Here is a 22,852-nt window from a genome sequence, read left to right as displayed (position 1 = left end):
TATGACATTCAGGAGGTGACTGGAAATTTGGACACTGATTGGGTATATGAAGATACTAAGGAATTGTTCACTGTTGGTTTTGTTTTCACTTTTTAGGTGAAACAGTGACATTTCAAGTATGTTTTTTTTAACGAGTCCTTACCTTTTTAATGAGTCCTTACCTTTTGAAAAGACCCTGATGCTGGGAAAGATTGAAGACAGGAGGAGAAGGGGACGACAGAGGATGAGATGGTTGGATGGCATCACCGACTCAATGGGCATGAGTTTGAATAAACTCCAGGAGTTGGTGACGGACAGGGAGGCCTGGCGTGCTGCAGTCCATGGGGTCGCAAAGAGTCGGACTTGACTGAGAGACTGAACTGAACTGAACCGAACCTTTTAGAGATACAGAGTGAAGTATGAATAAAAACAACACCATGGCTGGAATTTGCTTTCAGAATCCAGTGGGAGAAGAGCATGGGTTGGAAACAGGAAACAAGATTGGCCTGAGCTCGGGGGGAGGGCGTTATTCTGCCCTCTGCTTTGGATGAGCATGTAAAATCTGAAGTTTTCCAAAGCTTTTAAATTGCTTTTAACCATAACTCAAAATCCAAGTCCAGCCCCTTCCCATATTCTTGATGGGGAAAAATGAGGCCCAGAGAGTAAGGACAGTTAGCCAGGTCATCCCTCCCAGGCCCTTTCTGCCCTTTTGGGGTCCTCAGAGAACCCCGGCACTCTCTCTGCTCCCTTCCACCTCCCTAATTCTGCCCTTCACTTCCAGGCCTCGACCACCTTCCAGAAAAACCCAGCCCCTCACACGTGCCAACCTGGCCCCCTGTGGCCCCTCACCCTACACTTAAACCCTTCCCTTCTGTTCCTGGAGAAGGGGATGGCAACCCGCTCCAGTATTCTTGCCTGGAGAATCCCATGGACAGAGGAGAGCCTGGTGGGCTACAGGCCATGGGGTTGCAAAGAGTCAGACACAACTGAGCGACTTTCACTCACTCTGTTCCTCATTGGCGCTTATCCCAAGTTCAACTTTACCATCACGTGACTCATCTATAATGCGCTATCTTCTGTCCAAAGGGCCCTGTTCTGGGTCCCCTGCTCCTTTTTCTATTTTTTTCTTGGCTGTGCCACACAGCATGTGGGATGTTAGTTAGGGATCTTGGTTCTCCAACCCGGTATTGAGCTTGTGCCCCCTGCAGTGGAAGTGCAGAGTCTTAACCACTGGCCCACCAGGGAAGTACCCCCCTCTTCTATAACCAGCTCCTCCCACTGTCCTGTCTCACTCAGTTCCAGCCACACCCGGTCTCCTTGCCTTCTTCACACTCATCCTGGCCCTTGCTGCCTCAGGGCCTTTGCACTTGCCCATTGTTATTTAGCCACTAAGTCATAGCCAACTCTTTTGCAACCCCGTGGACTGTAGCCTGCCAGGCTCCTCTGTCCATGAGATTTCCCCCAGGCAAGAATGCTGGACTGGGTTGCCATTTTCTTCTCCAGGGGATCTTCCCAACCCAGGGATCCAACCCGTGTCTCTTGAGTCTCCAGTATTGGCAGGGGGATTCTTTACTACTGAGCCACCTGGAAGCCCAAGACTTCCGCCAAAAACACAGCTCCCCTAGATAGTCACAGTCTTCCTTGGTCTCCTCCTTCAGGTCTCAGCTCAAACATCACCTCCTAGAAAGTCTCCCTGACCTCCCTACCAAAAGAGCAACCCCTGCCACTCCTGATCCTCTGGCCCTATCTTATGTTTTTATAACACTTATCTCCACCTGACATGATATTCTCTATCAGTCTTTCCATTATGACCCGTCTCCCTCCAATAGGATTTAGCCCCACAAGGAGAGGGATGTTGCCTGTCTCCCCAACCAGCCTAGCAGGTAGTCCGTGTTTGATAAATATTTGTTCAATGATTGAATGACCTGGAAAAACCCAGGTGAATAAGGTGAGACTGGGGTGGGGGCAGGGAGCGAGACAGGTATCCAGGCGACGGGAACAGCCAAGGCGAAGGTCTGAGGCTGGCCCCTCCAGTCCACTGTCCACCCCCCACCGGGCACAGTAGCCTGGTTCTTCCAAGGGTGAGGAATTAAGGGGACGTGGAGTTCTTTCTCCCCAACAACAGCTTCCCCAAGACCAAGCCCAGACCTTGCCAAGCTGGCACAGGAAGCCACACCCTGAAGTCAGATCCATGAGTAAATATTACAGCACCCTCGGCCTCGCCCTGGAGAGATAAGGGGAACAGGAAAAAGGGGTCCAGAAACCTGCTTCAGCCTCACTAAGTGAGTAGCTCTCAGAGCGAGGGCTCTGACCAGAAGGACAGGGCAAATGTCCTGGCACAAGAGCCCCAGCCACGGGTTCCATCTTAGAAATGTTGTCAATCATGGGTGGAGTCTCAGAGAGGAGACAGAGTGGAGGAGGCCCCAGGTCACCTCCAGCTCCCTGGGGCACTAGTGACGTGGCTGGTGAGATAAGAGGGCAGGGGTCAGGGGACAGAGTTGACAAAATAAGATCAGAAAAGTTTGTCCCCAGCTGCAGAGAAGATTAAGACTTGCCCACTTCAATTTCCCAAAGCTAAGGTCTGAGCCTCAGTTTCTTTGTCTGCAAAATGGGTTTTCAGGGAGGAAGGGTGATGCTGGCTGAGACAATAGGTAAAGTCAATGCAACAGTTAGAACTGGACATGGAACAACAGACTGGTTCCAAATAGGAAAAGGAGTACGTCAAGGCTGTATATTGTCACCCTGCTTATTTAATTTATATGCAGAGTACATCATGAGAAACACTGGGCTGGAAGAAGCACATGCTGGGATCAAGATTGCCGGGAGAAATATCAATAACCTCAGGTATGCAGATGACACCACCCTCATGGCAGAAAATGAAGAGGAACTAAAGAGCCTCTTGATGAAAGTGAAAGAGGAGAGTGAAAAAGTTGGCTTAAAGCTCAACATTCAGAAAACTAAGATCATGGCATCTGGTCCCATCACTTCATGGGAAATAGATGGGAAAACAGTGGAAACAGTGTCAGACTTTATTTTTTGGGGCTCCAAAATCACTGCAGATGGTGATTGCAGCCATGAAATTAAAAGATGCTTGCTCCTTGGAAGGAAAGTTATGACCAACCTAGATAGCATATTAAAAGCAGAGACATTACTTTGTCCACAAAGGTCCGTTTAGTCAAGGCTATGGTTTTTCCAGTAGTCATGTATGGATGTGAGAGTTGGACTGTGAAGAAAGCTGAGCACCGAAGAATTGATGCTTTTGAACTGTGGTGTTGGAGAAGACTCTTGAGAGTCCGTTGGACTGCAAGGAGATCCAACCAGTCCATTCTAAAGGAGATCAGTCCTGGGTGTTCATTGGAAAGACTGATGTTGAAGCTGAAACTCCAATACTTTGGCCACCTCATGCGAAGAGTTGACTCATTGGTAAAGACCCTGATGCTGGGAAGGATTGGGGGCAGGAGGAGAAGGGGACGACAGAGGATGAGATGGCTGGATGGCATCACCGACTCGATGGACACGAGTTTGAATTGGTGATAGACAGGGAGGCCTGGCGTGGTGCAATTCATGGGGTTGCAAAGAGTCGGACACGACTGAGCGACTGAACTGAACTGAATAATGTCAAAATAATGTATAAATTGTTAGTAAAATATATCAGTGACCCAACCTCTTCTCTCCTCCCTGGTCCAGCCAGGCACACACTTTAAAATGTTCAAATATCACATGGAGAATAACAAAAAGAAACAGGTGAACCAAATTTATGTCACCCATTGTAGGCAAAATGTTATCATTTCAACATGCTGCTACGTCTCTTCAGTCGTGTTCAACTCTGTGTGACCCCACAGACTGTAGCCACCAGGCTCCTCTGTTCACGGGATTCTTCAGGCAAGAACACTGGAGTGGGTTGCCATACCCTCCTCCAGGGGATCTTCCTGACCCAGGGATCAAACCCATGTCTCTTATGTCTCCTGCATTGGCAGGTGCGTTCTTTATCACTAGCGCCCATCATTTAAACATGGACTCAACATAAAAAGTGATCAATAGGTTTTGCATTCTTTGTGTATGTGTCTGCAATAAATCTCCAATATTTTGGGGGCTTTTTTTTCCTTTTCACTTTCAGGTGTTTTGTTTTTTTTTCAGTTTTATTAGGAAAAAACTTCTATAGGGAGTTCCCTCATGGTCTCCATGCTCTCACTGCAGAGGGCTCGGGTTCAAACCCTGGTCAGGAAACTAAGATCCCTTAAGCCACGCAGCATGGCCAAAAAGGAAAAGGAAAGAAAAAGTTGAATATATCACTGTTTAAAGTGCACGGCAAGATGGTTTGATTTACATATTTTGTGAAATGATTGTCACAACAGGTTTAGTTAAACCTATCACCTATAAATACAATAAAAAAAGAGAAAAATAATTTTAAATTTATAGATGTTATAAGACATGAAGATTTAATACCTCCACCTCTCCTTCCTCATCCTCTCTTCAAAATTTTATCACACATGCATGCTCAGTCGTGTTTGATTCTTTGCAACCCCATGAACTGTAGCCTGCCAGGCTCTTCTGTCCATGGGGTTTTCCAAGCAAGAATTACTGGAGCTGGTTGCTGTTTCCTTCCCCAGGGGATCTTCTCAACCTGGGAATGGAACCCATGTCTCCTGCATTGCAGGCAGATTCTTTACCACTGTGCCACCTAAGAAGCCCATGCTTTTAATTATATCAATAATTAGTGTTTGCACCATTATAATGACAATGTAAATATTGTTCACTGCAGGACCTATTAGGATACTGCGATTATGTGTCTTCCGTTTTAGTTGATGTGTAATTGACCTACAGCACTGTTAGTTTCAGGTGCACAACATAATGATTCAATACTTCTGTACATTACAAAATGATCACCTCTTCGGTGTGTACTTTTCACTCACAGCTCATCTAATCGCTGTGACTACCACACTGGATGAGATGGTTGGATAGCATCCCCGACTCAATGGACATGAGTTTCAGCAAACTCTGGGAGATGGTGAAGAATAGGTAAGCCTACTGTGCTGCAGTTCATGGGGTCACAAAGAGTCAGACACAACTGAGTGACCGAACAACAACCAGCACCCTGGACAGCATGTCTAGACTTCTGCAGTCACCTCACTGCCTCCCAGCATCTGCTGTCACCTCCCACAGTCTGTGCCCCACACGCGGCCAGAAGATCCCATCGACACCTAGATCAGCTCCCATGCCTTCTCTGCTCACATCTCTCCCAGGGCTCCTATCTCAGAGTGAAAGCCAAAGTCCTCCTGTAGCCCACAAGGCCCTGCAGGATCTGCCCGTGTCCCCTCTCTGCCCCCTCTGCTCACTGTGCTCCAGCCACACCAGCCTCCCACTCACCAAAACACTGCTGGCTCAGGGCCTTTGCACTTGCTGTTCTGTCTGCCTGGAATGCTTTTCCCCCAGAATCCCCCAGATTCAATTTTCCCTCATTGAGTCTCTACTCTGATGTCATATCCTAAAATGTCTTCTCTTGACCCTACATAAACCAGTGCCCCAGACACCTCCATCCCCTCTCCTGCTTTCTTCTTCTCCATCCCATTATCTCCACCTGATATATTATACCTATTTATTTGTCAGCTGACTATCGCCCCAAACAAAAGGTCAGCTCTATAGGGCAGAGATTTTTCCAGTCTTGTTCGTAGCTGTAACCCAGAACCTAGCACAGTGCCCAGCACCTAGTAGATGCTCAATAAATGTTTGTTGAAAGGTGAATGAATGATCGCCCCTGAGTAGCCCACTCTGGAATAGGCACAGCACTGAGCCCTCCACACACCTGCTCTCCCTTACCCCCAGAGAAACCCCAGAGAGGTCAGTGTCATGACCACCTACCACCCGCTTGCCAGACAGGCAAAGGCCCCTGCCCAGGATGGCCAGGTTTACTTTCTTCCCAGCTCTGGGCCTGGCACATAGTAGGTGCTCAAGAAACCACAGCACTTAATTGGACCAAAAATCCAGGCTCGTGTCTGGGAGCACCAGGGGGAGGAGCTGGGGAGATGGAGCCGGGAGTGAATCAGGAAGTGCAAGGACCACAGAGAGAGGAGGGTCTGTGTGTTGCTGAGGGTGGTAGGGAGCCATGGTGGAGTCTGGACAAAAGCCAGGATCTGTCCTCAAGACTCTTGGAGCTGAAGCCTCTTCTCGCTACTCAGCCAGATGACAAATCCCCAGAAACCCAGACCTCCCTGGAGACTCTTCTGTCTGTGTCATCCGTCCCTGGCGTCCAGTTTCACAAACACTCTCTCAGCCTCTGGTCCATCATCCAATCCTGTGCTGGGCAGTGCTGGGGACATGGTGATGCCCACAGCACAGCAGCCCCAGTCCTGCCCTCCCACGACTCAGTCACTTTGAAGAAACAGACCTGCCCTCTGACAGTGAAGACCCAAGGTGGTCAGGGCTGGGACTGACTGGGGATGAGGGGCGCACCTCATGAAGTCTGGGAGTCCAGGAGGGCTTCCTGGAGGAGGAAGGGAAGTTGTTGAATAGGCAATGAAATAGAGCAGGGGGAAGCAGGGATGTGCTGGGTGGAGAGAGCGCAAGTGAGGCAGAATAACTGGAACAGAGTTCCCAGAAAGAACAGGTGTTCAAGCAGGCAGGGACCAGGCCATGCGGGGCCACAGTGACAAGCTGGGCTTTCTCCTGAAGGCACTGAGGAGCCATAGCAGATTCTGGGCACTGAGAGGGAGCCAAACCAGGGTCAGAGACCAGGGAGGAGTTGGGGAGGGGAAGCCAGATGAGGGGCCAGTGAGGGTTGGGGAGAACTGGACTAAGGCAGGAGCCACAGGGAGAGAGACAAAGACGCACAGGGCATTTAAGAAGCAGGCATGATAGAGTGTGGTATGTGGTGGCGGGGAGTGGGGGGTGGGGAGGGGGTAGATTAGAATCAGGGACAAGGCCCTGTCTCTGTCCCAGTGACGGTAGACGGTGGCGCCATCTCTGATAAGAGGATGGGGAGGAGGAGCAGGTCTAGGGAAAGATCTCGAGGTCAGTTTGGGACGGGGTGAGCGAGAGGTGCCCAGGGACATCCGGGGAGGTGGGGGGGGGAAAGCATCCTGAATGATATCCTGAGCCCCTGGATGAGGTTCCCGGGGCTCAGGGGAGAGGGCTGGGCTAGGATAGAGAAGGGTGAGTTGAGGTCACAGGAGGGATGGGGGAAGCAGACCGTGCCAGGTCACCCACAACTCACCTGGCCACACCCACCCCTCTCAGCTCACGCTGTCCCCCACGTCAGAGCCCTGCCTGCCAGGGCAGCTCAGGACGCGATGCTGGAGGAACAAACCAGGACAGGTGAGCCACAGGTATGGCCCCCGGCCCAGAAGCAGGATGCTGGAGCCTCAGAGACACCAGAACCCAGATGCCATCGAGATACTGATAACACATTTGTCAAGGACAAATATTCTTGGCTGGGGGGGGTGCTTCTCACCCCCACCCCGTCCCCCTACGGCCTCTACCAAGCATCACCTTCCCAGAGACAGCCCCCCTGCCCCCCCCACCTCTGGCCCCAATTCCAAAATTGCCAGCCCCCTTCCTGGCTTGATTTTTTCCCCACAGCACTTATCTCCATCTGACGTGGGATAGATTTTATGTTTGGTTTGTTTACCCCGCAAATCTCATCCCCACAAGGGCAGGAATTCTACCTACTAGCCCCTAGAACAGTGCTTGGGAGACCAACAATGCTGATTAAATATTTGTAGGATGAATGAATGCGCAATTTCTTTTTTAAAAAATATATTTTATTTGTTTATTTGGCTGCACCGGGTCTTAGTTACAGCATGTGGGATCGAACTTGGGCCCCCTGCATTAGGAGCATGGAGTCTTAGCCACTGGACAACCAGGGAAGTCCCTGAATGATTTATTCTTGAGCCTCTGCTCCTTACCAGGCATCATGGTAAGTACTTCACACAAGTTCATTCATTTCATCCTTCCAACAGCCCACGACGTGGGTATTATCATTGCTCCCATTTTACAGATGAGGAAACTGAGGCCCAGTGGGCTCCATAACTTGCCTATGGTCATGGAAACTAGGAACAGCAGAACTAGGTCCAATAACACCACCACCCCTTGTGTTAGGGACCCAACTCTGCCAGGCACTAAGTTCCTGATACGTGGCAACTCACTAACCACTCAACAACCCTGATTAGAGTCTACACATCCCTGGTATTCAGAGCAATCAACAGAGACTCAGGAAGAGGCTGCTTCTAGCCTTGCTTCCAAAAAGTGTAGAGCCAAAGTCAAGACTGGACTCTCTCTGGCCCCAAAGTGTCCACATAAGCCCATTTCACAGACAGAAAGAACAAGGCTTCAAGAGAAGAAGAGAGAGAATGTGGCTTGCTCAGCCCCATGTAGGAAACCAACAAGAAACACAGCCCCTGGGACTTCCAGTGGTTAAGATCCCACATTTCCAATGCGGGGGGCCCGGGTTCAATCCCTGGTCAGAGAACTTGGACACTGTGCCACCACTAAAGATCCTGCCTCCCACAACGAAGATTAAAGATCCCATGTTCCGCATCTGAGAACCGGTGCAGTCAAATAAATGAATATGTATAAAAAACAAACAAAAAACAGAGCCCCACAGAAAGTATGCAGTCACTAGCCTCCTTCCCTTCTGTGTGGGTTCAGAAACAGAGCAGAGTTCAGAACCCCCTGCCTGCAGGAACTTGGGCAAGTCAGAGCCCTTACCCCATGCCTCAGTTTCCCCATCTGCCCGCAGGGGCTCTGACAGTGATCGCATCACAGGGCAGCCACTGAGATGAAACCTGAGGGTCACCCACAGATTTGGGCCTGGGAAAATGGCAGTCATGGTGACTGGGTTTTATCCCTCGGTGTCCCCCGCAAGTTCACCGGGGAGAACAAGGCCTGCACCGTGGGTAAGAACTGCCCTAAAATCTTCCCCTGGCCCTCCTCCCGCCTCCCTGGTGACCTGGTTCTTCTCCCGGTACCAAACCCAGGCCCTCGGCACAAAGAAGGTCAGGCAGCGCCCCAGGAGGCCTGACCAGGTCGTGGCCCCTGGCCTGTGCCTGCCACACCCGCTCTGGTACCCAAACGGGGCCCCAGATCCTTGGTGACTCGATCCCTCCAAATTCAGGTGATCTCCCCCAGCTCCAAATCACCGAACCCTCCCAGGTCTGGCGCCAGACAGAGCCAAACCCCAACCAGGAAGGGCCTCGGAGCGCCGGGCCACCAACGCCGTTGTCTCCAAGAGCCGACTTTGGGGTGAAAGATGGTGCTGATCCGAAGCAGATGGCTCCTTCTCAGTGGTGAGCGAGATCGGCACCCCTAGAGCCTTACCCCCCGTGGTCTCGAAGAAGGGAGGGGAGCCTGGGGAGGGAAGGTATGAGCCAGAAACCCAGCAGGTAGGGGCGACAGCTCTGCTTCATGCAGGCACGATTTGCTCCTCCAAGAAGCACCAGTGTGGGGCAGGCCGGGGACTGTCACCCAAAGAGATTTTTGAGGTGACTTTGGAGATTTCTAAAACCGGGGTGTAAGTTAGGGTTAGGGAGCTACTGCTGTGCCTCATTCATGTGGCAAACCCTTACTAAGCTACAGAAGCCTTAACTAGCGTGAATTGTAATCAACAGCTCAGCCCCTCCCTCAGGATGTGGTTTGGGCCGTGCTTTCCTCTTCTTGGCCTCAGTTTCCTCATCTATGAAATGGGTCTAACTCCTGGGGTCATTTGAAGGTCATCCCCAGCAGCATTTACTACCATCTACTGGGTGTTGTCCTATATGCTTTTTGTGTATTCAAACCACCCCACCCCTGACCCTCACTCCATAGACCAGAAGCCTGAGGTTCAGAGAGGTGAAGTCACTGGTCAGGGTCACACAGCCAGAAAGTGACAGGGCTGAGTGCTAGATCCAGAGCCCTTGCTCATAGCCAAGCTCCATCAGCATGGAAAGTACCAGAAACCAGGCCAGGCATGTAAACACTTCTTACATGAGAACCGCGACAGCTTCCTGATCCAGGCAGCCACACACAATTCCATCCCAGGCAGACCCGACCAGCTAGTCGGGTTTGGGGCTTATCTGCTGGGTTGAGAACAGAAAGGGTGGAGTGGATTAATCATAGCCCTACTTTCTGCTGTGGTTGAGCCTGAGGAGGCAAAGGAAGGGCACCCAACCAGGGACCGAGGTTCCCTGGGGGGGTGGATGAGGCAGCTTAATCTTGTACGTGGAGACCTGATGGCTCTCACGGCTGGGGAAAACCCTCTGGGTCTCGTCCTGGGTCCCATAGGCTGAGTGGGTGCTGTGAGCTTGCTATGAGCAAGGCCAATGCTAGATCCTTAGCACAGCCCATCAAATCCGGTCCTCAGGTCATAGCCCCCAGGACTGAGTCCCCCGTTAGCACCTGGCAGACAGTTATTGAGCACTTACTATATGAAAGAAACACATGTGCCAGGAGCCCATGTCTCCTCCCCCATCAGATGTGGGGAGCGGTCAAGCCCACCTCACCCCACCCCTCTGGCTCCTTTTCAGCCATGTTCCTGAGTTCGAGGGCCGAGATCATTATCACCCCGGAGCCTGCCCAGCCAGCCGAGGGCGACAACGTCACTCTGGCTGTCCAGGGGCTTTCTGGGGAACTGCTGGCCTACAACTGGTACGCAGGGCCCACGCTCAGCCTGTCTTACCTGGTAGCCAGCTACATTGTAAGCACAGGAGATGAGACCCCTGGCCCAGCCCATACGGGGCGGGAGGCTGTGCGCCCCGATGGTGGCCTGGACATCCAGGGTGCCCTGCCTGGGCACTCGGGCACCTACATCCTGCAGACTCTCAACAGGCAGTTTCAGACGGAGGTGGGCTACGGACACATGCAGGTCTATGGTGAGACACCCCCCAGAGCCCCTCTACCCTAGCTGGGCTTTCCCAGCTCCTTCCCAATCCTTCTTAAGAAAAAAAAAAAAACTAAAAAATGTTAAACCCATTAAAAAAAAAAAAGAAAAAGTTCTAAAATAACATTAAAATGCTCACCTCCTCCCAGATGGCTTCCAGGATTAAACCTGCCTCCCATCCCATTCTTTGCCCCTCTGGCTGGGGTTTCAGGGGTACTGCTGGGATCCAGCCATGCCCCCTGCCTGGGGAAGGGGAGACCCTGGGAGCAGGCAGTGCCCGGCCCCCTCCCCCTCTGTCTCTTGCCCCACAGAGATCCTGGCCCAGCCCGTGGTCGTGGCCAACAGCACAGCCTTGGTGGAGCGCCGGGACACACTACACCTGATGTGCAGCAGCCCCAGCCCCGCTGAGGTCCGCTGGTTCTTCAAGGGCGATGCCTTGCCCATCGCCGTGCGCCTTGGCCTGTCCCCCGACGGCCGGGTGCTGACCCGGCATGGCATCCGCAGGGAGGAGGCAGGCGCCTACCAGTGTGAGGTCTGGAACCCTGTCAGTGTCAGCCGCAGCGAGCCCGTCAACCTGACCGTGTACTGTGAGTCCTCCCGGCCCAGCCCCCAGCCTCATAGATGGGGAAACTGAGGCCAGGAGAGGGTGCCCGAGGTCACACAGTGACCAGTAGGCCAGCTGGGGTTAGAGTCCCCTCAGAATGCACTTGACCCATCTCCCAAGGATGAGAAGACCACGTATGAAATTGAATCAACTTTCCCTTTGAATCAATATCTTCAGGACTGGTTGTTTTCGAAAGGGAGCGGGGACATGAATGGTGGAATGGGAGTGTAAATAAAATTAAAAACATAACCGAAGTATGGAGTCATCCCCAGGGGCAGCAGATACACTATGTGGCATTCAGAGAAAGGGCTTCTCAGGTGGCTCAGTGGTAAAGAATCCACCTGCCAATGCAGGAGATGCAGGTTCGATCCCTGGGTCGGGAAGATCACTTGGAGAAGGGAATGGCAGCCCACTCCAGTATTCTTGCCTGGAGAATCCCATGGACAGAGGAGCCTGGGGGGCCATAGTCCACAGGGTCACAAAGAGTCAGACACGACTGAGCGACTAAACAATAACGACAACCCAGAGAAAAGAGATCACTCAGGTACACGAGGGATGGCAATGTAGAAAAACTTAGAACCTAGAACCCTACAACCAGGGAATTCTGGATTTGAGAAGCTCTGGATTCTAGACTCTGAGAACCCCAGAAACTTTAGAGGCAGAGATTCTTAGACTCTAATTCTAAAAACTTAGAGCTGCCCAACCCTAGAATCTTAGAAACAGATTTCTAGACTCTTAGCCTCCTAGAACATAGAAACACCTGCTCTTAGAACCCTAGAATTCTAGATTCTTAGAATGGCTTATTGGAAACCAATCATTTAGACCTTCTTTTCCCTTAATGAGCCCGTAGATGTCAAAAACATTTTGCAGCGTTGTCTGCTCCAACATCGTCTTTCTACAGAAAAGACAACTGAAATCCTCTGAGAGGGAAAGTGATTGTCAAGATCTTAGAGCAAGTTAGAGATCCATGTGGGATTTGCAAAGGCCAGAGCACTTTTTTCCTCCAGATTTTCCCAGGGGCCCCTCCTGGTGGAAAGGAAGCCAGGGGGGTGCCCACCTCAATGGCCCTCTCCCTCCACTGCCCTGTTTCTCTCCCTCCCGCCCTCACAGTTGGCCCAGAACGCGTGGCCATACTCCAGGACTCCACCACCCGCACAGGCTGCACCATCAAAGTCGACTTCAACACATCCCTCACGCTGTGGTGTGTGTCCCGGTCCTGCCCGGAGCCCGAGTATGTGTGGGCTTTCAATGGGCGGGCCTTAAAGAACGGCCAGGACCACCTGAACATCAGTAGCATGACGGCCGCCCAGGAGGGCACGTACACGTGTATTGCTAAGAACCCCAAGACCCTGCTGTCTGGATCTGCCTCAGTGGTGGTCAAACTCTCTGGTGAGTCGCCCCAGCCTGACCACCGCCCCCTCCCCTTGGAGGCCCAGTTGGACCCCAGCTTTGGCTGCTCCACCCACAAGTCTGCTGCCGTTTGCCCAATAGATGATGGGAAAGGGAGAGATTCTCACACCATTCATTGGCCAAGGGACAAAGTGGCATTTCAGGTGGACCCTCTTCATCCCCAGGTGACAAAAGGAAGGCAATCCGTGCCTTATCATACCCCCCTCCATGAAAAAACAACAACAACAACAAACCATCAACATATCAGACTCTCTTCCTTGAGGGGTGGCAAAGCCAAAAATGGATTACATGTCCCAAACGGTGCAGCGGTAGAGTGGAAAAACATTCGATGTCCCTTTACATGAACGGCCCTGTTTTAAATTCAGTCTGTCACAGCAGCTGCAGGCTGGACCCCCTCTCTGCCCCAGAAACAGCTGAACCTCCGCGCAGCCAACTCAATTATTCAGTTATCTGGCGCGGATGCTGGTGCGCGCGTGCGCACACCGGTGCACAGGCAAATGCACTCCCGGGGAAATGACAGCCATTCATTGGCAAATGGAAAAACACAGCGAGAGAGGCACTGTCTTGCCTCTGTCCTTAAACAACCTGGCGGTGGGAGTAGCACGACACAGCTGGTGTTCTCAGAGCCATCAGGATCCTCAGGGGACATCTGCTCATCCCCTGGGGATGGTGGCTTTGAACACGAGGGCCTCATTCATTCCGCCTTGGTTCCTTCCCAAGTGGCCACCATCCCCCGGGGACAGTGGGAACAATCCTTCCCTCCCTCGTGCCTCCCTCCTACTAACAGGCTGGGTCTCATCCAAAGGGTGGAATCTCTTTCACCCAAAGCAGAAATGGCATCCCCAGAGGTAAGTGTACCTCCTGCCCCACCCTACGGGGGGCCTTGGCAGCTGGTCTTGGCAGGAGATGGGGGGGGGTGGACCAGATGACCTGAGGTGCTGCCCAGAGCCCTGTCTCTACAGGTCAAGATGGGGGGTGTCCAAGGTGTGCAGGTATGTGCAGGGAGTGGGTACAGCACCCCCAAGGGCCTGCTGAACTGTCAGCCACCCTGTGGCAGGTACCAAGGGGGGGAGACAGAGGAAAGGGAGCCACCACCCTGCCCCCACCTGGTCTGATGGAGGAGACATGGTCTCTGCCCTCGGAGAGATGGTCTTGAAATAGGGAAGCACGGCCTCCCTATTCAAGAGCTGCCAGTCAGAGAGAAGATGCCTCACACATCACCCAAGCAGTGATGAAGAAGACACGGCAGCCACCTCCTGTGAATTCTAATCAGATGGAGGAGACACAGGGGACACTGGGACACTTAAGCAGATTTTGTATTCTGATGGGGTAGACATGGTCTTAAAGAGACATGGCTATTTTTTTTTTTTTTTTGAGAATTCCTAGTCTGATGGGGGAAACTCAGTTTCCACCTTTGGGGGTACTCCCAATCTGATGGGGGAGTACAGGCCCCCCACTTTCTAGGACTTTCCAGTCTGATGGGATAGACATGCCCCCCCATTCAACTTCTGGGGTCCCCAGCTGACTGGAAAGACCCAGCCCAATAATAAATTGGAATTTCCAATCTGATGGAGGAGACATGGCCTCCCACCCTGTGGAATCTTTCAATCTAATGGGGAACTATAGCTCCCCCTGTTCTGAGGTCTTGCAAGCTAACAAAAAAGACAACACCTGGAGTACATAGCTCCCAACGATCTAATGGGGGAGACACGGCCCCCATAATCTGAGAATTTCCAATCTGATGGGGGAGATGCAGCCCCTGGACTTTTAACAATTTCCAGTCTGATGGAGGAGACATGATTCGGCCCTCTAGGGTCTTCCAGTTTAATGGGGAGAGATAGTTCCCCAAGAGCTGGAAATTCCTAGTCTAATGGGAGAGAGACGGCCCCCACCCACAGGGGTCTCCCACACTGATGAGGGAAAACGCAGCTCCCTGGCAGGCAGGCATTGTTGAGACACCAAATCACCTCCACTGCCACACAAGTCACCTCCTTCCTCTGTCTCCCTCCTGGCACCCCGGCACAGAGAGGGCCAGTCAGTTGGGGGAGGCATAGATGAGCTGGCTCGGGGTGGGCGGGGGGCACTGTGACCCATGCAGGCCCAGCTGACCCAGCCGCCCTGGCTCTCTCCCCAGCGGCCGTTGTCGCCATGACCATTGTTCCGGTGCCGACCCGGCCGATGGAGGGCCAGGACGTGACGCTGACCGTCCAGGGCTACCCCAAGGACCTGCTGGTCTACGCCTGGTACCGTGGGCCTGCCTCCGAGCCCAACCGGCTACTCAGCCAACTTCCTTCTGGGAACTGGATCGCAGGCCCCGCGCACACAGGCCGGGAGGTGGGCTTCCCCAACTGCTCACTGCTGGTGCAGAAACTGAACCTCACGGATGCCGGCCGCTATACACTCAAGACGGTCACTCTGCAGGGCAAGACTGAGACGCTGGAAGTGGAGCTACAGGTGGCCCGTGAGTGTGAAGGAGGGGACAGGAAGGGGTGGCTCTTTTCAGGCAAGGGCTCCCAAAAGTGGGGAGGGGGAACTCTGCCTCCTCCAGCTGACTTGGGCCTCCCCAGGTGGAGCTCCTGCCTCGTCTGTCAAACTGATAGACCAGGGGCAGATTGGCTTCCTCCGTCAGACTGGGGGCACTCAATGGGACTTCCATGCCTTCTCTCTTCTGTAAGAAGCACCCCAGACCAAAGGTTTCAAAATAGAGGGTGTAGACTGAGGGTAAGGTACCCTTTCGCCTGGAACATAAAACACAGGAGATACTGCCGCTACCCTCACGCTGTTCCTCTTCCGTCAGCGGTATAGAGTGAGGGTGGATCCATGCCTCCCTCTTCAGACTGTCATCTTAGACCATGCAGATCATGTTTTGTGCTTTGTGTTACAATAAGAAAACAGAATTTCTACCCTCAGAGGGTACCTTTCTCTCTCAAGCTGAAATAAGGACGATCTCCTCCATCGGGATGGAGACCCCTAGGTGGTGGGAATTGGGTTTCCTCTTCAGACCAAAAATTCCCAGTGGTCAGAAACAATGTCTCCTCCATCAGACTGGGAATTTCCGGATGTTGAGGACTATAACTCCCAGTCAGACTGGGAGCTCCCAGAAGTCAGGAATAATATCTCCTCCATCAGACTGGGAGCTTCCAGATGGTGGGGACCGTGTCTCCCCATCAGACTTGGAGCTCCCAGAGGCAGAGATCATGTCTCCTCCATCAGACTGGGAGCTCCCAGAGGCAGGGAACGTGTCTCCTCCATCAGACTGGGAGCTCCCAGAGGCAGGGAACGTGTCTCCTCCATCAGACTGGGAGCTCCCAGAGGCAGGGAACGTGTCTCCTCCATCAGACTGGGAGCTCCCAGAGGCAGGGAACATGTCTCCTCCATCAGACTGGGAGCTCCCAGAGGCAGGGACCGTGTCTCCTCCATCAGACTGGGAGCTCCCAGAGGCAGGGACCGTGTCTCCTCCATCAGACTGGGAGCTCCCAGAGGCAGGGAACGTGTCTCCTCCATCAGACTGGGAGCTCCCAGAGGCAGGGAACATGTCTCCTCCATCAGACTGGGAGCTCCCAGAGGCAGGGACCATGTCTCTCCCATCAGACCGAGCATCCTCAGAGGTCTAAGAGGCCATGTCCCTGGAGCCTTCCCTCCCATAGCAGATCCGGCAGTCTCAGAAGCCATGTCCCTGAGTCAAGGACTGTGACCCCTCTCCCTCAGACTTGAAGCTCCCAGGATCAAGGACCCAATCACTTCCAGACACCCCTAGCACCCTCCTTCATCCATTCACTCATCAAAACCTAGTTTTCTGGGTCAGTGTTGGGGGTAGAACGCTGGTCCATAACAGCAGGTCACCCCCTGATGCAGCTTCGGAACTCCTTTTCACCCTGTCTCTCTTCTCACAGTCAACCTTCCTTCCTCGCACAAGGACCAACGCCACACCTTCCTGAATCTGAACCTGGCGCAGGCTGAGCATGGGGCGGGTGGGGCCGCCGGGAGGCCAGGGTCGGGCCGGGGAGCAGGAGGAATGGGGGCACTGGGGACCTGGTCCCCCACCTCCCCTGATGGCTTCCTCCACCCCTGTGCCCCGTCCTTCCCCCCACAGTCCTGGAGTAGCCCTGTGGACCTGGAGACCTCCAGAGAGACGAGCTCTTCGCGTCGCTCTCCTTGTCTCCTCCCCTGGAGCAGAGGAACACGCGCTTCCAGCAAGGATGCCGGACCGTGGTCCTCTGTTCTCCTGCTTTTACCCTAGAGTTACAGCCAACAGGGCCCTACTCCTTCGCTGAGCTGTCGGAGAGCCACAGAGGCTATAAACATCCTGGTTAACACACGCCTGTGTCAGCCTCTCCTTCCACCGCTGCCAGTCTTGTCATTCCTGGTGGCCACACTTGCTTCCCTTCCCACCCAAGATGATCTTGGTCTGGCTGCATGCATGCACAGGGATGCCCAAAACGCAGGGCTCCAAGCCCCCACTGCTTCATGTCACAGCCTCAGGCCCTTCCCACATCACCCCAGTTTATTTCTGAGGGTCCTGCTTTCCAGTGGCTGAAAGAGTGCCTCTCCTGTGGCACCAAACAGCTGTGGGACATGCCACCCCCCTCTACACTGCACTTCCCTCCATAACCTGGAGCCTGATGCAAAGCTATTCGTGCACAGGACAAGGAATGACCTAATTTCTCAGAAAGAGTTCCAGCACTTTCTGGCCCATGTTGATTTAATCAAAGATGCCCTTTTGTGCCCTCCACTATCCTGGGATTCCCCCACCCCCACTCCATGTATCTCTCAAGCATCACCTGCAGAATCCTAAAAATATCTCCCTCCTCCTCTACACACACACAAAAAAGCCCCTATGAATTAATGAATGCAAATGGAGTAGGGGTGGGGTTGAGAGGTGGAGAGCAGTGGTGAGTGGGAACCAGAGGGCGAGTGTCTTCTGACCCCTCTCACTAGGGTCTGAGCCACAAGCCTCCCCCAGCCAAGATGACCCACTATAGTGAGACCTGGTGTTAATCAGAAGTGTTATAGCAGACTCCAGGCTCAGGGTGGAAAGAGAGGTTTGGGCAGGGATGGAAAAACTCAGTAGAGCTATTTCTCAGAAACCTTCAAGACAGAGCCTTTCTGGGGATGGCCGTGTTGAGCTGAGATGATGAGTGGTGAAATTCACCCAGAATGAGGGCTCTAAAATCTGGGCTAGAGTCCTGCATTTGCTATGGATTCACTAGACCCTCCATTTGTCCACCAGCAAAAAGGTGTGGACTTAACAATACTGGAGTGGGTTGCCATTTTCTTCTCCAGGAGAATCTTCCCACCCAGGGATCAAACCCAGGTCTCCGGCATTACAGGCAGATTCTTTATCATCTGATCCACCACGGAAGACCTAGGATAGACTAGCGTTTTCCAAACCATTTTATTAGCCTCAGAACCCTTTCTTCAAATGCAAGCTTACATGGTATGTCAATATATTATTTTTTAAAACTTTTTTAATATATGATTTTAAATCACAGTGCGATAAAAGCAGATATCAATTCAAAAGCTATAGCCCTCTTCTCTCACCACCACCAACTTTCTACACACTGTTGAAAAAATATTCTTACATTTAAATAATACTTGGATTACAGAGGCAATTAAAATGCAAAGTACCAACCAAAATCAAATGACAGTGAAAATATTATATATAGAAACTGTGGGATATGATCAAAGCCACACTTGGGGCAGGATGATAGCTTTAAAATGCTTAAATACATTGAGAGTACCAAAAAGAAAAGATTTTGAAATTGAGCAAAATAAGATTACCACTCAAGAAACTAGAAAAAGTCCATGAAATAAACCAAAGAAAAAATGTAAGAAGTTAAGAAAGGTAAAAGCAGAAATGGATGAAATATAAAATCAAACAGTCAATAAAACCTAAAGCTGGTTCTTTGAAAATACCAGAGAAATGGACAAACTTTTTGCAAGTATGATAAGAGACAGAGAAGACTAATATATAAACAAGAAACTGTTCTGATAGAAGTAGAGCAGATTAGATGCTCAATAAATATGTATAAGGAGGGAAGAGTATGTGGATACTTCACCAGCAGCCACTCCTCTTTGCTCTTTTATGACAGCAGGCACTGCCTCCCATAAAGGAAGCTGAAAATGCCAGATACTCACTTTCCCAAACTGCCTTGCAGTTTCAAGTGGTCATGTGACCAATTCTGGCCAATGAAGGAAGGAGAGAACTAAAAATTCTGTCCAGTGACTCTCCCTACCTAAGTGGGCACTAAGGGAATTCCATGGAGTTGAAAGCTACTGGCTAAGTCAATGTTCTCCAATATGAGGTTTCCAGGCAATGGCACAGCTAGGAAGTGAGGATGGATTTTAGCCCATACTCTTAACCCCAACAACACTATCCAGACCCAAAATGGGAAATAGCATCCACATTCTCCCCACACCTCCAAGTTCACATAAGAGTCAGTGACATATGTATCAGTGAGAATTTTTCTTCAATGGCTAGTAAGAGAGATTGGACATAACACAAACAACAAAGACAACACTAGAATACAAGATAAAAGAGAAACTGATACGTTTAAGAGTAGCTTACATAGATAGAAGATTATTTCTCTCACACATAAAAGGTGACCATAAGCAGAGCTGGGATGATGGCTCCACAGTGTCATTAGAAACACAGTTCTTTCTGTCTTTCTGCTCCATCATTCTTAGCTTGGGGCTTTCATTCTCTTGATCACCTCATGGCCCAAGATGGCTGCTGGAGCTGCAGCTGCCTCATCCAAGTTCCAGGCAGGAAGCAGAAAGAAGAGAACAAAAAGTAAAAGCACCTCCATGCCTGATTATCGACTGTACCCCCTACCTGCCCCTTATTTTCCTTTTTGGCCACACCGCGTGGCATGGGAAACTTTCCTGATAAGGGATCAAATCCATGCCTTCTGCACCAGAAGCACAGAGTCTTAACCTCTGGACCACCATGGAAGTCCTAAACCATGTTCTTTTTTAAGGAACCTTCCCCAAAGGCCCATCCTACAATTTCCATTTACATCTGATTGACCAGCTCTTAGTCATGTGGCCACCCTAGCTGCAAAGGAGGCTGGGACATGTAGTCTTTTCCCTGGGTATATCACAGCTCCAAAAGAATGGATCCCAGGTGGACAGCTGGCAGGCTCTGCCATGACATACCTTGGAACTCCTACTTTCCAAGCTGGATGAAATGGCCTTTCTCCTCTAAGCCCAAAGGGAAGGAGCCCCAGATACAGTAGCCAGGATTTGGGAAAGACTGAGGTGGTGTTCTGCCAGAGCTTGCTTTGTGTAGTGGAGAATGAGGCCAGCAGGAGGGGTGAAGGAGGGGAAGGGGTGGCAGCTCAGTTTTCTAGGTCAAGCCAGATCCTATATCCTCGGAGTGTGGAGGCTCAGATGTCCCCAGGACCAAGTCTCCTGTCCCCCTAAGCTTACCTGGGCTTCTGGACTGAATCCTCCAGGCAGCCCAATCCCCCTCTTTAACAGTCCAGGAAAGAAAAATAGCAACAAAACTTCCCAGGTGGCTCAATGGTAAAGAATTTGCCTGCCAATAAAGGAGACCACAGGAGACATGGCTTCTGTCCCTGGGTCGGGAAGATCCTCTGAAGGAGGGCATGGCTACCCACTCCAGTATTCTTGCCTGGAGAATTCCACAGACAGAGGAGCCTGGGGGTCACAGAGAGTTGGAAACAACTTGACAACTAAACTATGCTGACCCTGGTGGTCCCATGGTTGACGCTGCCCTCCCAACTGCAGGGGCCCTGGGAGTGGGGAACAATAGTAATAGCTCCTAATATCTCAAACATTGATTTTGTCCTTTTGTGTCTCTATCTCAATGAATTCCTACAAGAACCCTGAGTAATTACTGGCAGTTCCTCCATTTTACAGATGAGGAAATTGAGACCTAGGGAGCCAAAAACCTCGCTCCAGGTCCCATAGTTCCCACGGCTCCTGGAAGGAAGCTAGCTGAGTTTCCGTCACTCCTCGGCAGAGCCGGCCAGGCCAGGGCACAGGCTTGGAGCCCAGACAGAACTGAGAGCAGCCACTTGAGCTGAAGGACTCCAGGCAAAGTGACTTTTCTCACTTACAAGACAGAGATAATAATAGTATCCACCTCCGAGGGCTGTTGGTTGAAAAGATTAAATGAGTCAATATAAGGAAAGAATTTATTTACCCAAGTGCTTGATGAATGCTTTTTAGCTCACTCAGGTGGTAGTTTGGGCAACAGGCAGATGGAAAAGCCAAAAATAACTATTTTTCTGTCATGTCTTCTTCCTGAGGGGCTTAATTAAGCCTGTGTCACAAGTTCCCCTGTGACAAACCTAGGCAGTGTGTTAAAAAGCAGAGCCATCACTTTGCCAACAAAGGTCCATATAGTCAAAGCTATGGTTTTTCCAGTAGTCATGTACAGATGTGAGAGTTGGACCATAAAGAAGGCTGAGTGCCAAAGAATTACTCCTTTTGAATTGTGGTGCTGGAGAAGACTCCTGAGAGTCCCTTGGACAGTAAGGAGATCCAACCAGTCTATCCTAAAGGAAATCAACCCTGAATATTCACTGGAAGGCTGAAGCTGAAGCTCCAATACTTTGGCCACCTGACTGGAATAGAATGGCCACCTCTCTGGAAAAGACCCAGATGCTGGGAAAGATTGAAGGGGAAAGGGGAAGGGGGCGACAGAGGATGAGATGAGATGGTTAGATGACATCACTGACTCAGTGGACATGAATCTGAGCCAAACTTCGGGAGATAGCAGAGGCCAGGGAGGCCTGGTGTGCCACAGTCCATAGGCTTAGAAAAAGTCAGACACAGCTTAGTGACTGAACAACAACAACACAGGTTGCCCTCATTTTATGGAATACAGGATGTTCTTGAAAAATTGTAATCATCTGAAAATAGTTTATGAGAAAGATAATACATGTGTACAATTAGAATCCTGAAGCTGAAAGCTTTTTATTTTAATTTAAAAATAAAAAATAATGAGGAATCCCCTGACAGTCCAGTGGTTAAGACTCGGCGCGTTCACTGCTGGGGCCCCAGAGTTCCATCCCTGGTTGGGGAACTAAGACCCCACAAGCCATTCGTTGCAGCTAACAACAACAACAAAAGAACAAAAAAGAAAAAGAAAATCTAAAAAAATCAAAATAATCCCAATGCTGCTCATCACAGGTGCCAGGGGAATGTGCCCTCAACACAGATCCTCTGGCTTGCGCCTCACCGCCTGCCTTTGAAATGGAGCTCTATTTCTCCAGTCTCCTAGCTCTTCATTAAAAATACACCTTCCAGGTCTCACCCTGGGTCCAGGAAGTCTGTGTGTCTCCAAGGAAGGGAACTGGAAACTGGATTCTTTTTTTTTTTTTAATAAATAGCCTGGATGATTTTTGTCGGCTGCAAAGTTGGGGGACCCAGATGCAAGCACTGTCTGATCAAAAAAAAGGAAAATAAGGCACAAAGAGTAGGAGGCAACTTACCCAAAGTCACTGAACCAGGAAGGGGCAGGGCCAGGGATTGGCCCAGGATCACACAGCAGGTTTTCAGACTGGAGGCTGAGACTGGGGCCTCTTCTTCCCCAGGGGCCTCATAACCACTCCCCTTCTCCCCGCACCCCCACTACCCACTCCCTCCCCACAAAGCGCAGAGGGTGCTGGGGTCCTCTAGGACCCTTAGCAGTGGGTGGGAGCCAAGCCATAAATCCAGTGCAGTCTCTGCCTCTCTCTGCTCCCTCCCTCCCTGCTCCCCCAAGATGCCTTTTCTCAAGTAACCTTTCTGACTTGAGTAGGGGAGGGGTGGGGGTAGCAACGACCTTGAGGCCAAAACACACAATGGCCCAGTCAGGCTCTGGAGCCCTGCCAGGGAGAGGAAGGAAGCCTGCCCTGTTTTTCTCCCCTGGGCTGGAATGTTGATTCAGGAGAGAGAGAGAGGAGGGTGAGACAGAGAGGGAGAAGGAGGGGGAATGGGGGGGGACAGGAGAAAGAGATGCGGGTGGACTAGGAAGGAGGGAGTGGGCAGGAGAACAA

At 51.3% G+C, this 22,852-nt stretch overlaps 1 protein-coding gene across 1 annotated transcript; it reads left to right on the top strand.

Moving 5' to 3' along the window:
• The first annotated feature begins 6,827 nt into the window (after positions 1-6,827).
• On the top strand, positions 6,828-16,456 carry CEACAM16 (CEA cell adhesion molecule 16, tectorial membrane component). The gene is made up of 7 exons (XM_081507629.1): positions 6,828-6,840; positions 7,213-7,290; positions 10,476-10,820; positions 11,140-11,415; positions 12,543-12,821; positions 14,977-15,303; positions 16,014-16,456. Exons 1-7 carry the CDS (start codon positions 6,828-6,830, stop codon positions 16,454-16,456), a joined length of 1,761 nt encoding a protein of 586 aa, XP_081363755.1.
• The last annotated feature ends 6,396 nt before the right edge of the window (positions 16,457-22,852 follow it).

The sequence above is a fragment of the Giraffa tippelskirchi genome, chromosome 7, assembly GCF_054371585.1.
Source record: "Giraffa tippelskirchi isolate mGirTip1 chromosome 7, T2T-mGirTip1v1.2.pri, whole genome shotgun sequence".
Classification (NCBI taxonomy): Eukaryota; Metazoa; Chordata; class Mammalia; order Artiodactyla; family Giraffidae; genus Giraffa; species Giraffa tippelskirchi.
The sequence above is the reverse complement of the archived record's forward strand: the minus strand, read 5'-3'. Positions and strand labels throughout refer to the sequence as shown.

Excerpts from the sequence above, each read along its gene's own strand:
- CEACAM16 (XM_081507629.1), top strand. Across the intron at positions 11,416-12,542 it reads CGTCAACCTGACCGTGTACT|TTGGCCCAGAACGCGTGGCC; the intron begins GTGAGTCCTCCC and ends CCGCCCTCACAG. Across the intron at positions 12,822-14,976 it reads AGTGGTGGTCAAACTCTCTG|CGGCCGTTGTCGCCATGACC; the intron begins GTGAGTCGCCCC and ends CTCTCTCCCCAG.